The sequence below is a fragment of the Lichenostomus cassidix genome, chromosome 5, assembly GCF_008360975.1.
Source record: "Lichenostomus cassidix isolate B80296 chromosome 5, HeHo_3.0, whole genome shotgun sequence".
NCBI classification, from domain to species: Eukaryota; Metazoa; Chordata; class Aves; order Passeriformes; family Meliphagidae; genus Lichenostomus; species Lichenostomus cassidix.
In genome coordinates, this window is record NC_139486.1 from 3,434,184 (window position 1) to 3,456,673 (window position 22,490).

General features: G+C 45.2%; 1 protein-coding gene across 4 annotated transcripts in view; it reads left to right on the forward strand.

Annotated features, from left to right (window-relative positions):
- Positions 1-22,490, forward strand: part of KTN1 (kinectin 1) — a 75,650-nt gene that overhangs the window by 13,405 nt on the left and 39,755 nt on the right. For all 4 annotated transcript variants that reach the window (XM_085061003.1, XM_085061005.1, XM_085061006.1 and 1 more), the window contains exons 2-7: positions 9,438-9,995; positions 11,599-11,736; positions 14,196-14,363; positions 16,630-16,760; positions 19,543-19,659; positions 22,081-22,221. In XM_085061003.1, the coding sequence (XP_084917129.1) occupies positions 9,473-9,995; positions 11,599-11,736; positions 14,196-14,363; positions 16,630-16,760; positions 19,543-19,659; positions 22,081-22,221 (1,218 nt within the window). In that variant the 5' untranslated portion in view covers positions 9,438-9,472. The remainder of the gene's footprint in view (positions 1-9,437; positions 9,996-11,598; positions 11,737-14,195; positions 14,364-16,629; positions 16,761-19,542; positions 19,660-22,080; positions 22,222-22,490) is intronic.

Genomic DNA, 22,490 nt, shown 5'->3' on the forward strand with positions numbered 1-22,490 from the left:
ACACAACCCATAAACAACATGCCATGCTCTTTAGCAATCTGTCGTGGTTCTCCTGTCACCCTGGCGCCGAGGGCGTCTGCTGTGCCCTGGATTCAGACTCAAGACAGCTTGTGCCTGCCCTGGGAGGTGAGGCTTGGGCAGCAGAGCTGCTCCTGCCGCACAGCCCGAGGGAAAAGCACTGCAGCTGGGGCTGTGCAGAACTCACAGGGAGGAGATCTTACCTCTCCTGGGATGCACAGGCAGGTCTTTGCCTTGACTCTTTGCTGCTGTTGTATATAAAAACCTGGGGTGGTTTTTTGAATGAGCATTAGTTTCCCAGTACTTGGATGCCATTCATACTTCCACAAAATCTGCTAAGGCAAAAAAAAAAAAAAGGTGGACCAAAGGCCTTTGCTTCTTTTGTTTCTGCCTCCTCTTATTTTACATTTATTTTTTAAAATATAAACAAGAATTCATAGTACAGGAATATATATTTGTATAGTTATATTTGCTATATACACTCAGGGAAAATGTTTCATTCCAGCTGTTTTCTCTTTGCAGATTGCTGTGAAGGTATGAGAGGAATTTGAGTACTGAGAAGCTACTGCTCATACCTGCTTTCCTCTGTTAGAGAATCACAAAATTATTTGGGTTTGGAAGGGACTTTAAAGACCATCTTGTGTCCAGCCCCTGCCATGGGCAGGGACACCTTCCACTATCCCAGGTTTCTCCAAGGCTCATCCAACCTGGCCTTGGACACTTCCAGGGATCCAGGGGCAGCCACAGCTTCTCTGGGCACCCTGTGCCAGAGCCTCACCACCCTCACAGCCAGGAATTTCCTTTCGTGCTTGGAATTGGGTGTAAGGAGATGAAAGGGTTGTAGCAACCTTAAATTTTTTTTTTTTTTTTTTTACTTGGAATTTGGGGCTCAGCCTCATTTGTGACCATAGGGTGGTCAACTGCATCATTCCCATGGGTGCTGCAAACCTTGTTTTAATTGAGTTAAAGTACTAGAGCATGGCAGGGGTAGGTGCAGAATGAACATACTTACACTAATGCAACTTACTCCTGCGTCAGAAAGGGATTAAGCTGTGTTACAGTGAGCAAACCCAGCTGGGCTCAGACCTGCATTGTACTTGCCCCTGGCTTTTTAGGGGCCAGTAGCTGCTCCCTGAGGCTTCCTGTGGGTCTGAGGTGAAGATTATTTATACACTAGACCACAACAGCTGTCTTAAGGCCTTTGTTGAGGTGCACAGCAGCTTTAAACCTGTGTAAATGGCTTTTGTGTGTGGTAAAGCTGAGCTGCTGTGGAGTGTCACAGCAACCTGGCTTGTACAAAGCCCTGTGAACTTCCCAGACAGCTAATTGAAATAAAACCAGGTGTGGCCCAGAAGAATCTGCTTCTGTGCTGGGTAGAAGCAGATTTCAGGTGTGGTTGTGTGTGTTTAATGCTTTTGCCTGGCTGACCCAAGAGCTGTGGCTCGAATCTGTACCTGGCTCGTGCTTCTGGATGGGTTCATGGTGCAGGAGATCCCTTGATGCTCAAAACCTACACGACATAAGGAACTGCTGCTCAGACTGGGAACCTAAACTCAGCTTTGGCCATAAGTCTGCCAGATTTGGCTCTTATTTGCAATATTATTTTGAGAAAATTCTGTGATCTTTTTTTATGCCTTCCTATTTTGAGAAGTACCACTTCCCAGTTGGCTGTGCACGGAAGCAAGCGGGTGGTGATTGAAGAGCAAATGTCTGATCTGGTCCCTGTCTGCGTGGAGAGCTGGGAAAGGGGAAATGCTTACCCAAAAGCCTGAGCTAGCTGCTCAGTTGTTTAAATGCCTCTCAAATAGTTCATGGTGGTGTGGGCAGAGCTTGTCTGTACATGAATGTGTGAAGGAAGGAGCTGGGGAAGCCTCAGGGACTCCTTGGAAGTAGCGATGGGAAGATGCAGACTTGCTGAGTAATTCCTGCTGGAAGAAAGAAGCCTTTGATTCTTTACAAGCACTTTGGAAAAAGGTAGCATAAAGATAACAAATTATCTTCTGACTATGGAGATAATAGGTATGTGTGTATGTTAGCTGCTAGTGGTTTAAAGGGGAAACCTGCAATTTCTGGAATCTGGTGGAGCCAAGGACATTTTCCACTTGTCCCGACGCATGCTGGCTTTTATCCCAAATAACATCTCCTCACAAATACTGCAAGAAATGTTTTGGTTTCCTAAGAATTTCCTATGCTGGACAATAAAGACTCCTTTAGGTTGGAAGAGCCCTGTAAGATCAAGTCTAATCACTCCCTCAGCACTGCCAAGGCCACCACTAACCCATGTCCCCAAGTGCCACATCCACACAGCTTTTAAATCCCTCCAGGGATGGGGATGCACCACTGCCCTGCCCAGCCTGTGCTAATGCCTGCCCACCCTTTTAATGAAGAAATTTTCCCGAATATCCAAAATAAACTTCTCCTGGTGCAACTTGAGGCTGTTTATTCTTGTCCTGTCAGTTGTTACCTTGGAGCAGAGCTCGATTCCCCCTGGCTGTACAATTCTGTCAGGAAATTGTGCAGAGCCAGATGGTCCCCCGTGAGCCTCCTTTTCTCCAGGCTGAGCTCCCTCAGCTGTCCCTGGTGCTCCAAGCCCTTCCCCAGCTCCATTCCCTTCTCTGGACACTCTCCAGCCCCTCAGCATCTTTCTTGTGGTGATGGCCCCAAAAGTGCCCCCAGGACTGGAGGTTCCCCAGCAATGCCCAGCACAGGAGACAATAACTGCCCTGTCCTGCTGCCACACTATTGCTGGTATCAGTGTATTTCTGGCCATGTTTTGGTGAGCCCTGTGGGGTGCTGCTGTGACAGGGTCTGTGCTGTTTCGGGATATTTGGGTGAGGTCCCCGGCAGGAGTGCAGAGCGTGGTTTTCCTCTCTCAGTGCCAACAGCAGGTGTGTGTGCGTTTATCCCTGGCTAAACGCGAGCTTGCTTGCTCCACTTTCACTGCTGCTAATTCCAGTTCTGGGCTTTATCCTACAGCCCAGGTGGTTTCAGGGCGTCAGCTGCAGCCTGGTGAATCCCTGCCCTGCCTTATCTTGCAGGAACTTGCCTGAGCAGCCGGGCTGTGGTGGAAACCTCTTGCAGGAGGTACCTGGGTGCTCCCCGCTGCCGGCGCTGGGACAAGATCAAGGACATCTGCTGGGTACTGGTGGCAAGGTTGTGCAGCCTTATTGTGCTCCCAGCTTCCTCTGGGCAATGCTGCTGCACTTTGTCGGGTGTTGGCTCTGAAGCTGTATTAAAAAAACCCTCTGAAAGTAAAGGCTTTTGTTGGAGCAAAGCTACTCTTTCTGGAATTTAATAAAGAGCTTGTCTCTGTTAACTAACATCAAGCGACTGAGAGCAGACAGAGCCCAACAGATGGTACAAACAGCGGCATGTTTGGAATGGAAAATATTTACCTAGAGGGTATTTGAAGCACTGAGCTTGTGCTCTGCAAATGGCTTAATTGTATCAGTGAAATAAAGTGGAGAGCAAGATTTATTGACAAGTTTCGCTCTGCTCTTGCTGTCAGCACCTTGGAGGGGGTGTCAAGCACTGCTGAGCTTCCCTTGGACAGGTCTCCTTCCTGGGAAGAGTGGTTTTCATACCTGAATGGCTCAGTTGGTGGTTTTGAGTGTCTGCAGCTTTCTCTTGTGGCTGCACAAATCATGCTGTCGGGGCAAGTATTGAAATGAAAAACTCAGCGCTTGAAATGCTGTTTATTATTTCTCCTCCCCCCACAACACAAAGTCTTGGGTTTGGGAGGATTGGTATAAACAGAGCATGGAAATACAGATATAAAACTAGAATGTAAAAAGAATACAAACATGTAGGTTAAATTTTACCTTGATTAATGTGTGCAGCTTTGGGTGCCACAATATAAGGAGGTTATAAAGGTGTTGGAGAGTGTCCAGAGGAGGGCCATGGAAGTGGTGAAGGGTCTAGAGGGGAAGCCATGCAAGAAGTGGCTGAGGTCACTTGGCTTGTTCAGCCTGGAGTGGAGGAGACTGAGGACAGACTTCATCCTGGTCTGCAGCCTCCTCACAGGGGGAAGGGAGGGGCAGATGCTGATCTCTTCTCCCTGGTGACCAGTGACACAACCTGAGGGAAACGAAGTTGTGTTAGGGGAGGTTTAGGTTGGATATTAGGGAAAGGTTCTTTATCCAGAGGGTGCTGGCACTGCCCAGGCTCCCCAGGGAATGGGCACAGCTCCCAGGCTGCCAGAGCTCCAGGAGTGTTTGGACAATGCTCTCAGGGATGCCCAGGGTGGGATTGTTGTGATGTCTGTGCAGGGCCAGGGGTTGGACTCTGATCCTTGTGGGTCCTGCCAGCTCAGGATATTCTAGGACTCCCTTCTGTAATCTTCTGATTTTGCCATTGGGATCAAAACTCACAGGTCCATTTAGACCTTCAGCTTTTTTGGGTGGTGGGTGCCTCGTGCATGGCTTTAAACTGTGCAGTTTTAAAAGTGACCCCTGAGAAGATTGTGTGTGATCTTACTGGAAGCTGTGCCTTTTCCTTATGTAGGTGTCAGGTGAGGTTTATGTGCAATTCCTTATTCTCCTGTGTAAAAAACTGCTCAGGTGCAGTCAGCTCCTTGCTGGTGTTCTCTGGACTGCTTGTTTTTGGGAAGGCTGAGGTCAGCAAGGGCTCCTTCCTAACTTGCTGGAGTTATCCAGGTGTTAATGAACTCAAACAAGTTTGATGGGCTAAAATCCCTGCCTGTTCCAACAGCTCCTTTGTGTCACATCGCAGCAGCTCTGCTCTCTTTTGTGTCTTGTCTTGGGGCATGAAAAACCCATCTTGCTTCTTCAGCAACACACAGTGCTGTTTAAAAAACTCCCAAACTAAACCAACCTAAGCCATAATTCTGCAGTTTTCCCATATACTGAACCAACACTGATGTTAAATGAACTACCCTGAGGTTTGTCAGGCATCCCCCTTTAGCAGAGCTTGAGCCCAGCAGCACTTCAGTCAGGTAATACTGAGAGCTGGTTGCTCCTGCTGTGTGAACGTGGAATAGGCATGGAGTGGCTGAACTTCTTGTTAATTTTGTACTTTGCCCTTGGCAGATCTAGGTTTAGTTGCCCAAGCTGCTGGGCATCCTCTCCTGTAAAGCTCTGGGGGAGGATGAGCTTGGGAGTGAAGCTGTTTTCCAGAGGATCCTCTTTGCAGCTGGCTGATAATGGAGTGTGTTCCAAACTGTGTGCAGATTAGGGAGAACAAAAATAGTGTTATCTGTTTGAGGAATTTATTGAATCCAGATACTGCTCTGGGACTTCTTGCTGGGTTCCTAGTGACTGTTGGATATGAGTCTGCTTGCCAGCTTGAGAAAATCCCAGGAAAATATCCCAATTAAAGGAGCTGTTAGCTTAGCTAAATAGTACATGGTATCTCTTAAACTGCTTAGTATTTAAAGAAAGGCACCTTGGTACCTGTATTTCCCCCCTTTAATGTTAGTTTTTCAAAGAGGCACAAATCCCTGAAGATTATGTGCATTTTGGGACCCAAGCATTTATAGAAGCTGTACTTCTCATGTGCTGGGGCTAAGCTATGAGTGACTCATTAGCCAGATGGAGCTATAATTTATTTCTATCTTCGCAAGTAAGTTAATCCCCTGGACCTAAACTGAATGAATATCCTGTGAAATGCGTATCTGCGCAGGGCGAAACTTGAGATTTAAATTCAAAAAGGCAGAGGGTGGGTTAGAAAATCCAGGGCAGCATCAACTGGCAGGGGAAGTCAGGTGCAAGCAGTAATAGCGCGCTGGAGTTCAGAAATAGTTATTTTTCTGTGGCACGGGCTCTGTGTAGGGAACAAAAGTGCAATTCTTTTGTTAAAGGCAGGATGGGAACAGTAACTGGGTCTGTGCACGGCCTGGGACAGATGCAGCTTGTTCCCCTTTTTCAGAATGACTAAAGGGATGTTGTGAGGTCTGGAACTTACGGGAGCATGTCTGCAAGGGGGGAGCCTGGCACGGGTGCTGGACTCCAAGAAACGTGCTGGAGAGCAGGTTGAATCCCAAATACGAGTGAAAGGTGAGCATTTAACCAAATACCTTGAGATTTAAATGAACCTAAAGTCTCTGTGCCTCTGGTAGGCAGTAGGGAGGGGGTGTGCAGTGTGATTGCCACTGGGAGTGCCTTGCTGGGATTGTGGGTTTGGGTGGGTGAGGAGCTGGTGCAGCTGCCCCAGAGAGTTCCCTGAGTGAGCTGCAAGTGGTAAAAGTCCCATTGCAGCACTTCCGGGGGAGAAATGCTTTTTTATGTGAGTGTCTCCTAAATGGAGCAGTTGAGCTGGTAGGTGAAGGTGTATCAATGTAGCATTTGCTTTTTTCTGCTTTACTAGAATGAGTTTCTTCATCCTGTTTCTTTTTGCATGCCATAGAATATTTTCCCCCCTATAGATTGGTTCTGTTTTTTCCTAGATCGCTTGTCAGTGTAATACAGAAATATAAATGGGGATGATGGAACTGTTTTAGTAATTGTGGATTGTCAGAGGACAACTGGAAGCTGTGTGTGAGCCAAAACACTGCCAATTTACCCCATGGCAAGGGTGCCACTTTATAAAGACATTTTGACAGGGGGTGGTGTGATGGATGTTATTTTGTCATTCTGCACAGAGCCAGCAGCAATGGGATCCTTCTAGAGTGAGTTTTAAATACCCTTGCTGAGCTGAGATGAGAAATTAGTGTATGGCCATCAGAGCAGAGCTTTTGCTTGCCATTCCTGTGTGCTTAATCAATTCTAGTTACACCCTGAGACTTTTATTTAGGTTTAGGGGTTTTTTTGAACCCTGCTTTCATGTGAAAAACTGGATTTTTGTATAGAGCTCAGAGATCAGATCTACCTGCCTCTGATTAGTGTTTGGGGTGGAAGGGCTTGTGTGCTTGGCTTCACCCTGATGAACAGGAGGGGGACAGGAGCAGGATTGGAGCCTGGAGAGGCTCTGGACCTCATCCCTGCAGTGTCATGCTCCAGATCCAGGAGATGATGCAGTTTTTGGTGAAGTGCAGGGAGGGGGACAGAGGCTCAGCAGAGCTCTCACTGCTTGTCCAGCTCTGAGATCACACCTCGGCTAGTCCAGCACACATTCCCCACCCCGACTAGCTGTTGTAATTATGTATTTATGGCTCCTCTGGAAGCAGCTGAAGCTTTTAAACGTGTCTCTCTGCTCTGCTCTCGGAGCAACAATCCCTTTGTCCGAGCATGTCCTGCCTCGATGGCTGTAATGCCCTCCTGACCCTCAATCCTTGAACCTCTGGAGCAGCACATGTTGCCCTGAGCCTGTGGTTTGACCTGAGCATGTGCTGGCAGATGCTGGGCAGCGTGCAGTTCTGACAGGGTGTGACTGTCCATCCCATGAGTTCATGGCTGCCCTGTGTGCTGCTGGCATCAGCAGGGCACAGCTGGGCTCTGCTGGGCTCCCTGGCCTTGGCTATTGTAACTGTTGCACTAATGTATTACAATGATCAACTTAATTACGCTTGTGAAAAAATCTGCTTAATTACATATTTACTTTGGGGATTAGCTTTTCCCCCCGTAAGCATTCAATATTGACTTTGGCTGAGACGAATTTTCAAGTTCTGCTTCCTTCAAGAGATGACTAATATTAGATCACTTAGTGCAGGGAGCTGGGTTTATCAAGTAGCTGTAATTAATCATTTTGAAAGCTCCAGCTTAGTTTTGAGCATCTGTGCTTTTTCTCCCCAAAAGACAAGCTTTTCTTCCCATCCCTCCCAGCCCTTCCAAAACTTTCTGTGCTGGGTGTAATTTTAGACCCTGTAATTTTCAGTGAGCTGTGTGCATGCAGAAAATAAATACAAACTGGGAGGAGACTTCACGTTAAGACAACTGATGAATAATTAGTGCATTGAAATGTTAGTCTTTTATTTGGATAACTTAATAGCCAAATTAGAGTTCCCAATCCTTGCTTTCTGTGCTGCTCAATGCGCTGTACAAATATATTATCACAGTAACTCCTCTCTGTCCAGAAATTGTTCTATAAAACAAGTATTCCCTCTTGAGCCAGAGCCAGACTCCACACCGAGCTCTCTCCAGTGTGACAGGATAGCACAAGCCAGTTTGTGATAGCAGCTTCCAAAACAGTCAGGAATTGAGGTAAAACAACTTGAAATCAGTAAATCTTCTGCCCAGAGGCAAGGAGAGTCTTTCCTCTCTCTGCACCATGCAGCTTCTCCGTGGACTTTATTCCCTGTGCCCTCGGTAGGCTCATCTGTTTTCATTTTCCAAGCAGTAGTGGAAATATTCTGAGCAACCTGGGTTAAATCCCTTGCCTTTCATTCCCAAGGGAATGGGTATCCCAAGGGACACTTGAGTTGAAGAGCCATTTTTTCTAGTGTAGAGGAAAATGTAGTTGTAGTAGTGCTTCCCATGCTGGGTTTTGAACTGCGTTGGTGGATTGGGAATTGCACTTGCCTAATTAGTTGGGATTATATCTGTATTTTTTTCCCAATATTTGGTGGTGTATTGTTGGTTTTTTTTCTTCCTTGGAACAAACAGTCTGGAGAAGATTTGGATTCTTCCTGCAAAAATCCAGGTCTGTTCATAGCAATCAGTTGTGAAGTGGGAAAATCTGGCTTGTCTTAACCCCAGAGTTAGGTTTTTTAATGTAATTTTGACTTTTTTTAACTCTGTGGTTCCTGCTTAAAAAAAAAAAAAGTTTGGGACAAAAATATTGTTTTCAGCAAATTATCCTGGAATAATCTGGTCTGTGCAAGTGCCCTGGAAGTTTTATACCATTACATGTTCAAAATAAGTAACAGATCTTCCTGTTTTCCCAGAAATGTATGGAATTTTCATGAGTGTGAAGCTGGGTTTTAGACTTCAAAAAGCAGTTTTGAAAATACCTGCTTCTTTATGGCTGACTAAAATTCAGGGCTCTCTCCTGTCTTCCCTTCATTCCACTTCTGAAGCTGTCATAAGTCTGGGAACAAAAGGAAGCTGAAATTTAACTCCCACTTGCCAAGATAAGAACCCTAATTCATTATGTTTGATTTATTAAAAAAAAGAGAAAAAAAAGAAAAGTGTTCTGTGTATGCTGGTCCTTATTTCACAGCCTCTGAAAATGCTGTCTCATATATTTCTGAAATCAAAAGCTCTAACTTTCATAAAGTCATGTGGGAAGGAAGAGTGAGGAAGATGAAGAAAAGCAAGGGAAAGGAATTATTCTCTCCCTAGATCAGCAATTTGGCAAAGTACACTTCTTCCTATCCAGGCCAACAGCTTTGAGGGAAATGGTAAATGATTCCAGAAGCTGTTCTGTGGCTGATGCAGTTTTGTAATTTTATTAAAGCTACTTTGAGGCTACTCTAACAATGAGAAATCTTCTTTTATTATTATAATTGGTGGAGGAAATAACACCGAGAGGAAAACCTGTTAAAAACCTAATTTTTCTTATTTTTTTTTTCCTTTCTCTTACAGGTTTTTTTAAGAAGTCATAGCTAAGAAAAAGCACAATGGAGTTTTACGAGTCTACCTACTTCATCATCCTCATTCCTTCTGTGGTTATTACAGTCATCTTCCTCTTCTTCTGGCTTTTCATGAAAGAGACTTTATACGATGAAGTCCTCGCCAAACAAAAACGAGACCTAAAATTCCCACCTACCAAGGCTGACAAGAAGAAAACCGAGAAGAAGAAGAACAAGAAGAAAGAGGCTCAGAATGGCAACATCCACGAGTCTGACTCGGAAAGTGCCCCTCGGGACTTTAAGCTCTCTGATGCCCTGAGCACGGACGAAGAGCATGTCACTCCTGTCCCCTCGGGTGTCACTGAGACCTCTGCCGGCGTCAGGGAGCGCAAGAAGAAGGAGAAGAAGCACAAGGCCAACCAGGATGATCACGTAACTAAGGACTCGGAAGGATCCAAGTCTTCAGGCAAGAAAGTAGATCCAGTCCCTGTTACAAAACAGCCCACTCCACCATCTGAACCAACAGCAGCTAAGAAGAAGCCTGGGCAGAAGAAGCAGAAAAATGGAATGGGTATCTGACGTTGCATATGCTTCTTGCACAGAACGCCAAAACCGTGTTCTGCTCTTTGCAAGGCCACAGAGTGTCTCTCACAACTGTTCTGCCTGATCTCTACGGGGCAAAGCTCCCTTCTAACCTTCTCCTTTTTGATGAGCTATTGCTTGTTTTCCTCCCTGTTTTTCATCCGGCAGCAGTGCTCTGGTTTTCCTCCTCCCCGTCTTTGCTTTCTTCTAAAGATGAAGTGAAACAGAGTAGCTCGTTCCTCTGCTTTCCTCTGTGGTTTGGCTGCTTTGCTCTCAATCAAAAATTTGATCACCTGAGAGAAAAAGCCAGGAGATGTTTGCTGTGTGCATTCTGAGTCAGGCTGGGAAAAAGTGGAGTCCTAAGAGTGGCTGCTCTGATAAGGGAGGGCATCTTGAGAAACCTCATAGCAGACTAAAATAAATCACTGTTTAAGTGCAGGCTTAGTGCACAGAGAGGTGTTTGGTGGCTGATTCATGGATTGGTGGTTGATTCATTGCTGCCCACCTGCTACACCTCTATGACTGAATGGAACTGATGCTAAAACTGGTCTGGCTGTTGTAACTGAAATATCCAACCTAGAACAGACCAAAAAACTTGTCAGAATCACTTCTGACTATCTTGACCATATCCTCAGCAGCTGACATGTCTCAGAGTGGTTGTCTTGACTAGGAATAGAAGTTAAGAAAGAATAAAAATACCCAGTTCTAGAAATAAATGAAACCCAAAATATTTGCAGATCCCCTTGTGAGATGCAGGCACAGAAGGTTTGCACAGGGAGTGAGGAAAAAGAATGACATTGCTGCTTGATGTGGTAGATTTTTTCTTATTCTGAAAAAAAAAAAAGGAGAAAAAAAAGTCCACCTACTACCAACATAGAAAATATCCAATCTTGTTTGTGGGTGTTCTCCTAAAATCTCTGTGGCACAGTTGAAATGTGGTCTGCAAGCACAGTTCTGAGGGCAGCCACAACGAACTCTTCTCCTTGATTCCAGGAGCTGACACCAGAGCCCTGTGCTGTGTGTGTCAGCTCTGACAAGAATCTTAATATAGCACAGGCTGTCCAAAAGGAAAGAAGAATTTCTCACTAGAAGCTGCTTTTAAAAAGAACAGTTCCCTAATGGGAAACACTTATTTTCTGCTTCTCACAGTCCCAGTAGCTATTGGGTTTGTGTGTTTTAAGTGCCCAAGTGGGTTCGTGGAGGGGAAAAGTACATTTCTAAATAAGAAGCTAATATGGGTAACGTGTGCTGTCTGCTCTGTCACAGTGAAATCTAAATTGGAGTTGTTAAACTGTTCCTTGCCTTGCCATGTGTTCTGCTTGCACATGAGATTTCTGTCTTAAAAATCACTGGGTGTTGTGGCTCTTGACTCTGCTAAACCTTCCTGTTGCTTTGGGGTCTCACCTGAGTTGGGAATTGTGTGTGTGTGTGTGAGTCTGTGTGTGTGTGTGTATGTATAGATAAATTTGTGCTCTGATTTAAAAGATGTGAGTTTGTTTTCCTGGGAGTGGAGACTTTGGTTGTTACAGATTCACTGATTTAAAAGTAATGCTGAGAATATACAGGAGAGCATATTGTCTTGTCTGTTGCAGATGATCAAGATAGTAAGACTGATTCTGTTGTGCCTCCTGCCAAAAAGCAAGAACCAGTGCTGCTCCACCAGGAGGTAAAGCAAGAAAATGTGTCGGGCAAGAAGAAAGTCTCTGCAAAGAAGCAGAAAGTTGATAATGGTGAGAATTCAGTCTGTGGCTTTGTTAAGATAAACCTGACTGTTAAACCTTTTGCCATCCATGCTTTAGTTTCTCTTGCTTTGAAAAAGGCACTTGTAGAACAATAATAATAATAATAATAATAATAATAATAATAATAATAATAATAATTCCTTTGGTTTGAAAAACCAGGAATTCCAGGTAGGAAAGATTTCTGAGCCTGTTAAAAATTTCAAATTCCTATTAAATTCCTGTTTAAAATTCCTATTAAGTTTTATGAACACATGGTACCACGGAGCACTGGATAATAAATGTTTGAACCTTTCTGAGCTCTCTTTGATCCAAACATCCACCCTTGAATGAGGAGCAATGTGTAGACTTGGAGTAGAAGCTGAGCAGGCTCTAAGTTGCTCTGAGCAAGGCATGTCTGGAGCTGCTGCATCTGCCCCAAACAAGATTGCAGTTTTTTCAGCCAGTTGCTTTGACCACATTCCTCTCTTATTGTCCTTTTGTTGGCTGGCTCTTGCTCCAACATAAACTGTTCATCTTTGCTGTCAAGGCCTTCACTGTTCGTCATCCCTTGTTCTCTGCCAAGATGCTGCTTCTTGTGTCCTCTTGGCTCACTGTGCCTCTGTGTGTTTCTTTCTTTTTTTTTTTTTTAATTTTTTACAATGAGTGCTGTTGTGTCTGGCTTTTGGACACAGTGTGACCATGAAGTTCTGTGGGGCCACCTTGTTAGCTTCTCCAGACTCTTCTCTGCTGGGGCAGCTCTGAAGTTGGAAGCTGCTGGGCTGCTCCTGGAGTAGACACTGTTGCTCACTGTTCCCTGTATATTTTGGTCAGATTATCAGGGTCTTGTTCTGTTGTGCTCCTGGTCAGACCAGGATGAGGTTCCAAGCAGTGTAGGGTTCCTGTATAAATGAAAAACTTCCAAATGATTTCTGGAAGAAACTACTGATGGGGAACCTAGGGTGGGATCACCTTTTATGGATGTTCTTGTGCTTTTCTTGATGGAAACGGGTGCTTTGCATTTTTTGAGGGTCCACAAATTTGTCCACAAACTTATCTTCACCTGGCAAATAAATGTCAGTACTAGCTCAGCCAGCAGTAAAGCTGAGCTGCCAGTGCTACAGTGGAATAGCTCATGCATTATTTGAATGCAAACTGTTCTATTTTCAAGCCACCTCTCCAAAATGACGGAGCAAAAATGAGCTGTGGTGGATGTCAGGATTAGCCAAGACATTACTGTGGGGATTTCATACTGCAAAATGTCTCATTGATATGAAAAAAGTTTTGAAAGGAGGGGAAGTTAATAAGGAGAGGAAGGGAAAATACGAGGAGAGCAACTGGATTAGCTGAGGGTTGTTTCTGCTAGAGGAGAGCTCTCTTCTGAGCCTGCAGTGTACCTGCAGGTGTTTGCTGGCTGCTTAAGTGGAAAGACTCTACCAGGTGACACAAAAAGGTCCATCTGGCCTATTCTGCTCCTTTTACAAGCAGCCAGAATTTAAGAGTGTTTTATAACTGGCTCTCCGGCAGCCAGGAGTGCATGTTTGTTTTGCACTGATGCCCTAAACCCTGCATCCCAGTCAGTTCTCCTCTCTCTGCTACTGCCTGGCATCTGTTGTCCATCAGCCCTGCAGTCTGGGCTGGCTGGGGCAGTGATTTTCCTGCTGGGCCATGGCTCTGTGCACAACCTCTGGCATCTTCCAGTGGAGCAGGAGCTGAGCAAGCAGCAGCTGCAGCTCTGGCTGTGCCTGTTGCCCCAGGTCTGTCACTGCTGCTCTCCCCTTGCCTGTGTTTGTCTCTGCTGAAGAGCTCTTTGGACAAAGGCTGCTCCTTGCCACAGTGATGCAGTGGTGTGGGAATGCAGAGCTGGGGTCAGAGAGATATCCCTGGGTACCTCTCTGCATGTTAATGGTGCCCAAAGCCTGCTCTGACAGATGAGAGATCTTCATTAGGTGCAGCAGAGTCTGCATGCAAAATAAGCTTGATTGCTGTCCCTGCTGCATGTGCTGCCTAAGTGGCTGAGTTCACAGGTGATGTAATCCCTGAAAATGCTGGCTTTTAACAGAATAGGGACAAAAGACTTTGCTCATACTTTAGGGATGCTGAATGGTTTCCTGCACAGCCACAACTAAAACAGTCTCATTGATGCTGTGTGCAACTTTCTTACTAAAGTGAAATGAAAGTCAAAATGTAAAGGTTCTTCTCTTCTTGTTAAAATGCTAAAAGGCAGCTTTGGAAGTAGAAATTTAATTGAAGCTATTAAATTACTATGCATTAGAGACCTTTATTTAATGGACTTACCTGAAGAGCTTTAATGAGTTAAACTGTGAAGGATAATAGAAACAGAGAGTATAACTAACTACTGAGATTAGAGATGCTTTAATTCATCTCTTAATATGTTAGGCACCTTTTCTAAAACTATTGGTGTCAATTATTACAAAGCTTTAACCCATCCTATGGACTTATGATTACAGTTTTGGTGGATGAACCTCTTATTCAAGCAACTACTTATATTCCTTTGATGGATAATTCTGACTCAGGCACTTTGGAAAAGCGTGAGCCGGTTGAAGTTGTAAAACACAATGTGAATGAGGGGATCCAGAAGAGCAGTGGCAAGAAACTGAAGAATGAAACAGATAAAGGTAAGAAACTGATAATTCAATCTGTCCCTGGCATAGCCTGCTTGCAAACCTCAACAGGGAAAATGTGTGGGGAGGGGGATCCTCTTTGATGTGCTCTGAAGAAGGGATTTGAGGAAAACGTGGCTGCAGGATGCTCTTCTTGTGTGTGCTCGTTTCTGCCTTGTCTTTGGCACTGTGGAAGGGGCTTTGTGCCATCTGAATCCTTTCAGCTCTGACTGGGCTTTTGTGCCCTCAGTGAGCAAAGGGCTGATTGCAGACCACACAGATGCAGCCAGGGAGTTCACAGGGGAGAGCTCAGACATTGCCCACAGGGATGGACTCCAAACCCAGGCCGTTCAGCACAAGCTCCAGGAGTCTGCTGGAGGCTGGAATTGCAGCCTGTGTGCTCTGGGGCTGTTCATGGAGCTATCTGAGACTGACCCAGGGCAACACAGAGCGACCTGAAGCAGATTTGCCAGTGGGGAGAGTCTGGGAGTTTCCAGGAAGACTCTGAATTTTCCCTTCAGAGCAGTTGGAATTGGTCAGGTCAGGGGAACTTCCTTCATACTCTCCCACAAATGCCTGGAGTGATTAATGAGCATTGTGTCCCACCCTGAAGCTTTAAATAGGCCTCTGGCCATCTCAAAGCTTGACAGACTTACTGAGCCACGAGGTGAGACCTCAAATTTGTGAGCAGCCAGAGAGAAGCCAGGTGGCTGAGCAGTGACACCCAGCTCAGGTTTGGGCAGAAGGCTGATGGTTCAGCATTCTCTTGTCACTCACTTCCCTCTTTGGAACCTCTTTTTTTAGTCTTGTCTTCTAAAATACCCCCTTGAAAGCTTGCTGGCAGCTCTTTGGTTGGATTCCCACATTCCTGAGGCTCCATGGCTGCACGTTACTGTCCTGCAGCATCAAACCCCTCACGTGCAGCCGTCCCTTCTCATTTCCTCAGCACGCTCTGACCTTCTCCATGAACTCCTAATTCTCCTGTGTCAGCTGGGATTTGCCCTCCCAATATAGAAATCTTGCTCTGCTCTAACTGTAAGCTCCTTGGGTGCAAGGGCAAGGTCTGTGTGCCTTCAGGGAGCACAGGGCTCAGGCTGGTCCTGGCTCAGCTGCCATCGATTCCCAGCTCACTGGACTGTGGCCTCGGGATCTTGGCATATTCCTGGGAACAGCATCACTGATGATGTCAATGCAGCAGTGATGGGAGCTGAAGTGTGTGGCCAAGACTAAGTTGGATTTAAGGCTAGGAGAGAGAGTGCTAGAATTCCTCAGCACTCCCTCCCCATGGTCTGTTATTCAGTGATTTTATGCCTGATAATTTCTTTTATGGCATAATGTCACTGCTGCTTTTTTGGTCTTCATTTATTTTTCAGACTGATCTTTGGGTTTGATGTGTAACTTGGTTTCAGGAGCATGTTTAGCACTTGTGGTGAGAAACCCAGACCCTTCTCCATGATCTTCTGGACAATTTCTGAACCAAGAATCACTTTTAAGCTTTGTGGTTTTTTTTATTCTTCCCATCCCTTCACATACTTTTGGGCACTGGTGAATGTTTGACAGGGACACGGGGTGCCTTGGTCTTGTGCTCCCATTTCCTGGAGTCAGGGGGCCACCTAATGACCTGTCTATGTGCAGCCTGTTTGTTAGCAATGTTTTTTGTTTGTTAAAACGTAGTTCAGCTGAATTGTCTTTCCTTGTGTGTGTCTTTTTAAATGCTTGGTCAGCCATTAAGAGGGATCTTACTGATTTATCTTCCTGCTGCTGAACTCTTCTTGCAGCAGCTCCCTCAATCTAAATTTGGAAGTTAATATTTTTATCTTCCATATATTGTAATCAAAAATGTGCTGGTTTTTAAATTAATTAACCTGTCATGTGCATACTGCTTGTACAGCCAGGCTGTCCTCCAAATTGAGAGCTCAGTTTAAATTACTGTCATAATACACTGGAAAGGACTCCTCAATTTTTCACATTTATGCTATTTTTCTCCTCCAAAATATGTTATGCTTTGTCTTCTTGCAAGCAACATTATAAACGTTACCAACTGTGCAAACAAAGTGGTGGGATTTTCTCTTTTCCCAAAACTATCAGCTGGCAGATTGCTATCGGATTTAAATTGGAGACATGTTGTTTTTGCTGAATGTTCATGACCTCTTGCTTCTTGGCATTTCAGACTGGAATTAAATATAATGCATAATGATACCCCATCACATGCTGTTTCAAGGCAAAATAAATAATTCTGTATGGAGTCCAAAGTAAATAAATCCTCCCTTCTGTGTTGCAGAGAATGCTGAAGTAAAATTCAAGGATTTTGTAACATCCATGAAGAATATGATCTTCTCTGAGGACGAGGCCCGTTGTGTAGTGGAGGTGTTGAAGGAAAAATCCGGTGCAATTCATGATTTCTTGCAAAAGGTGAATGGCTGTGGGTGTGGGGGGGAGACAAAACTTACTAAAAATCAGAAATTGGAAGAGGTGCTGTCAAATTAGCTGTCGATGCTCTGTTGTGTTTTGGGCAGTCTGTCTTTGGAAGACTCTCTCCAGCTGGTCTGTGCTTGCCTTGCATGCAGGAATGAGCTGTCAGATGCCTTTTTGCTGCCATCTGCCATCCCAAGGGTGGCTCTGGCCACTGGAAAGGGCAGGCATGGCCGTGGAGAGCAAGGAATACAGCAGGAATGCTGCTGCTGGTGCGTGTGTTGGCAGGGGGAAGGATGGCTGGTGACTTTTGGGAGTGATCTTCCCTGAATGTGTAAATAGGATGAGCTATGAGAGGAATTAAGAAAAAGCTGCTGTGGCTGTGTACTCAATCAGCTAATTCTGTGTTTTGCAAGTCTGTGCAATGTAGTCTGACTTTGGATATTTCTCACAGGATTGTAGGGCAGCACAGGTTTGGAAAGGATCTCAGAGGGTTTGTAGTCCAGCCTCCTACTCAAAGCAGGACCAGCTCCAGGCTGCTCAGGGCTTTATCCAGTCTGGATATCATGAAGCTTTCAGGGAATGGGGCTGCAAAACCCCTCTGGGTAACCTGTCTGCTTGGCAGTTCTTTTTGATTCTTGTGATGAAGACAGAGGAGAATGATGTACACCAGTATCCTATCAGTACAGAATCCTTGGGGTTGGAAAGGACCTCTGGAGGCCATGCAGTGCAACCCCCTGGCCAAGGCAGGGTCACCTGGAACAGGTGACACAGGATTGTGTCCAGGTGGATTTGGAATTCCTCCAGAGAGGGAAACTCCAGCCCTTCCCTGGGCAGCTGTTCCAGGGCTCTGCCACCCTCCTGGGAAAGCAATTCTTCCTCATGTTGAGGTGAAATTTGTGGTGTTTTAGTTTGTGGCCATTGCTCCCCATCCTGTTGCTGGGCACACACCCTCTCCTCCCTGCCTGACTCATCGTGGGTGTCACTGTGTGCTTGTCACATCCTGAGTGTCACACTTGAGCTCTTGCAATCCTGTGTTCCTCTGCAGACACGGAACCAGAGCAGAAATGCAGAACTGGGGATGTGTCAGTCCAGTTAATGCAATATAGCAGCATAACAACACAATTGGGGCTGGCAGGGACTTCAGGGGGCTGTGCAGTCCAGCTGCCCACTCAGAACAGGTCCAACACTGAATTCTGAGCAAGTTGCTCAGGGATTTGTTCACTTGGATCTTGAAAACCTCCATGGACAAAACCCACTAGTGCTACACTTGGAATGGTGTTGCCTGTTCTAGCAGGCACCCTGCTTGCTGTGTTTTTTTCTTTTAAAGGAAGGTTTGGTGTTAAAGCTGAACCTTTAGGATCAAAATGAGTTCCTGGGTTTGTATGCAACCAAAAAAATTGTAGGTTTCTGTAGGTGGAAGTGTGAACAGTGTTCTCCCTGTAGCTCATGCAAGTCACTGACTGTGTGTTTGTACTGCAGGCATGACAATACCACTAAAGGAGAATTTCCAAACAAATTCAGAGAGCATGTGTGGGACTGACACTTCTTTGCTTCTTCAGTTATCAGACTTCATTGAGTGAAGTCCAAGTAGTCCAAGCTCCTCCTCGAAGCAGCACCAGCTCTGATGATGCCTAAAACAGGCTACCTGAAATAGAGGTCAAGACAAAGTTAGGAGAATAAAAACCAGACAAATTTATTCAATGCCTTCAAGGTACATTCAGGGCAAGCAAAGACCCCTCGTGAGGCTATACCCAAAATGGATGACTGGTCATGAGTTCCTCACCTTTTATAAATTGTGTTGTATTAACATATTGGCCCTTAATTCTCCAATCACACCCTTAGGTGATGATGTTAACCACCCAGGCCTGCTTCCCCCAACCCAATGTTGTTTACATATTTTTGGGCTCTAGGGCAACAAATGTGTCCTTGGATTTCTATTCAGAGGGAATTGTTTTGGCTAAAGGTACTGGGAACAGAGGCTCTAGCATTTTTATAATACACTAAAGTTACAGATATGTGAAGAGTGAAAACTAGAGATTCTTAGGCATCACTGAGGTCAGCCCAAGCTGTGCAGGGCTTTACCCAGTCTGGCTTGAAACCTTCAAGGACTGAGGCTGCACAGCCCCTGTGGGCAACCATCACACTTCACTGGGTGAAGTCTGAGCACAAACACGTAGAAGTTATGCCCTTACTGCAGTTATTTAATTTTTAGCACCATGGCAGAACCATGGGGATTGTTTCTCCAGGTCTATTCCCTGTAGTACCTCTGAAACGTTGTGTGTCAGTGTGCCAGCAGAAATGTAATTACATCAGCTGGAGGCTCTCCTGGGACGTGGAAGGAGACACCAGATCAGTGTTTCCTTTTCCCTTTGTGGTGAGACATTTAGAACATTTACATTTGTTGGATTATACCTGCTTTAGGCGTGGGCTGGACCAGGTGATCTTGGAAGTCCTTCCAACGGCAATTATTGACTGATCCAGCATCTCTGCATCTTTTCCCATTATTTCTCTTAATGGCTCTTCTTCATTTTCCCTGCTGCCACCACAGCAGCTCTCTTCCAGTGGGAAGCACCTTAAAAGCCCATTTATCCTCTTAATTGGTTTCCAGGCTTCGAAAATGCATTTCCTTGCCTGGTGAAATGGGATCCATTAGCGGCAGAACTGGGTACCGGTGGTGCCACGTGGATGGAAAATTTGGGGGCAGGAGGGGGTGTTTCCTGCTGCCTTTTAGTGTGCTGTGCCATTACTTTGTGGTTATTTTGATGTCATCCTGCTGCAGGCCAGCAAGGCTGAGACGGCTGCAGCTCTGCAGCAGCTCCAGGACAAGGAGAAGATGCTCGTGGCCATGAAGGAGGAGGCAGCTGTTGCAAAGGAGCAGTGCAAGCAGCTCTCCCAGGTAAATACTGAGGGGTTCATGTGTGTAGAGAGGAGCAGGGGTTTGTAGGACTAGCAGCCAGCAGATGCTGGTTTACTGAGTGCAGTATAAGGTGGAATATTTATACTGAGAAAGCTTCCCAAGACACTGTGTTTGGTTTTACAATGTATTTATGCAGAGTTACTTTCCAGTAGTTTTTCCGGGGAGTTCATTTACTGAGACGTGTAAGCTGAGCCTGTTTTTCTTTTCAAATAGTTACTTTAAAAACATTTCCTTCACCAGTATGAGACTGTTCTGTGGATGCAAATATTAAGTGTCTTTCTTGCATCGCAGTTTTAATTTGGTTCATATTGTAGCATTCACATGCCCGTGTGCTTCTAGGCACAGCAATCATCAGTTTTCTTTAAGAAGGAAGGTACAGAAAATGCAGTCTGCCTGCTTAGCCTCTGGAGATGCAGCTCTGATTGCTTTGGACTTAGAGGGATGCTAATGCATCACTGTCAAAACTAGTGTATGAAAACTGAGTTTTTTATGAAGGTTTCAGAGAACACCAGTTACAGTAGAGCAAATAATGAGGCAAATGTGGCCTGAATTGGAGAGTCTTGGGAGGAGGATTTGTGTAGTTTGGAAGCAGAGGAGCATTAGACTCGGGAAGGCCACGTTGTGGGACAGAACTTGGGCATGGGAAGCTGGGTGGCCAAAGGTGGGAGTAGAGTGGCCACAGGATGCAGGAGTTGGGAGCCTTGGGAGATGAGAAGGGAAGAAGGGAATTGTTCATTGTGTAAGCTCCTGGCAGGTGTTTGCAGGTGGGATCATGAGTTTTGGGATAGTATGGGAGATAGGGAGAAGGGGCTTGTGATGTGTTTAGAGGGAAAAATGAATCTGGCTCAGGACTGCAGAATCAAATTGGAGAGAGGTATCTGCTGCCAAAGAAGCAGAGGGAATGGATGAAGGAATCTGGGTGGGGGAAATGCAAATGTGGCTGGGGAAAAACACATCTGTAAAATGTTGCTTGTGAGGGTGAGGCAGGAGCTGTAGAGAGGTAGGAGTTATCAGGGTTTTTCCCATCTGGACTGGGCAAAGGAGAACCTGGGAGAAAATGGGTAAAAGCAAAGTTGCTGCAGTGCTGAAGTACCAGGATAAACAAGGGATAAAGCTCAGCTTGACTGATAAAAGCTCTTATCTTCCAATTAATGTGTTTCTCAGAAAACACTGTCAAAAGCTAAAGGTGCTTTAAGGTGCAGAGCTGTTCCTGCAGGGATCTTGATAAAGATAATAACTGGAGAGGATAAATGAGAGCAAGAGCTGAGTACCTCAAGACTCAGAGGTATTTGGCAAAACACAAACTGGGGAAAAGTTAATCTTCCCAGGACCTCTGGTTCTGGCCTGACAGGGTAGTTGGGTTACTGAGGACTGCAAGTGAGTGGTGGGATTGATGTAAGGATAGAGGAGGCTGCAGTGTGTCCTGGTGCTCTTCTTTTAGTTGCATCTTAGTTAAAAATAACATGGAGAAAGATTTATGCCAAGCTGTTTATATTGTAATTGCAGAAGTGATTTGAAACTTCGGGTTTGTTCTATGGGACAGAATAGCTTTTATTTAAACTAAAAGCTAAAAAACCCTGTAATTACTCTGAAGGGATGGAGGGTATTCAGGCTAATAATTTAGAGCACTTAAATTGTGTCAGGGCTCTCTGGCACTGTGAGGAACTGTGTGGCTGGAGACACCTGAAACTTGGGTGGTACAAATTCCTATTTATGTGATGGGAGCTGCTGAAAGCTGCACTTAATGTTTTTGCTTACTACAGCAAGTGCATTTATATTGCAGAGGAGCAGCTCTGTGGATTTCTCAGGTGTCTGGGTTGAATTACTGGCTAATAAAAGATTAAAAAGCAATGTGTATTTTCATTTGAAAGCTATAATATGGCATCATGCTGGTGGGATTCAGGGCTTCTCTGGCCTTTGTAGTGCACTAATAGCTCATCTCCTGTGGCAAAGCTTTTGGCTTTGCAGCCTGCTACAGAGCAATTATTTTGCTCTAAAGTGCTCTATTTGGCCATAGTGCTTTACCTGTGTTCTTCCATTTTGCTAAACTTGGGATGAAAATCTAAGCTCTGCCCTCTGTGATATCTGTGGTTTTAGTTATTAAGACTGTGATTTGACCAAACTTGATAGAAACAAGACTCCCATCTCTTCTGAGACAATGGAAGTCAGAAGGTAACTTGGCAAACTTTTTAATAAATGTGAGCTTCACGATGATTTAGGATCAGTGTAAGGCTTTGGGAGTTTGGTGTAATCATGCAAATCTGCTGTGTGAAGATTGATGCTGCCTTTGATTTGATGCACACTCGCTGTATTTTCAGTTATCTTAAAGCACTGACTATTAGCCTTCAGAAAGGAGCATAGGATGACTTGTTTCCCTTTCCCTGTCACTCCCCACCCCAGGAGTTGGTTGCAGAGAAGGAGAGGAATGGTTTGCTCACGGCCAAGATGCGAGAGCGCATCAACGCGCTGGAGAAGGAGCACAACACCTTCCAGAGCAAAATACACGTCAGTTACCAAGAGTCTCAGCAGATGAAGATAAAGGTAAATGCTTTGCCCAAACTGCTGGAGGTGATGCTCATGCACAAGCAGATTGGTGGTGAGGAATCACTGCAAATCTTTGTGGCAATTTCCTGACTTAAAAGAAGGATGGGGTGTTCTGACAAGTGACTTTTGTGGTGTGTAAAGACCAGTGCTGGTCTCTGATCTAGCTACTTTTCCTTCCTGGTCTTCTGCTGAAATGTTATTCAATTAAAGTGTAAAATCTAATTGAAATACTCTGCTTAAGGGAGTCGCTAATGCTGATGATCATT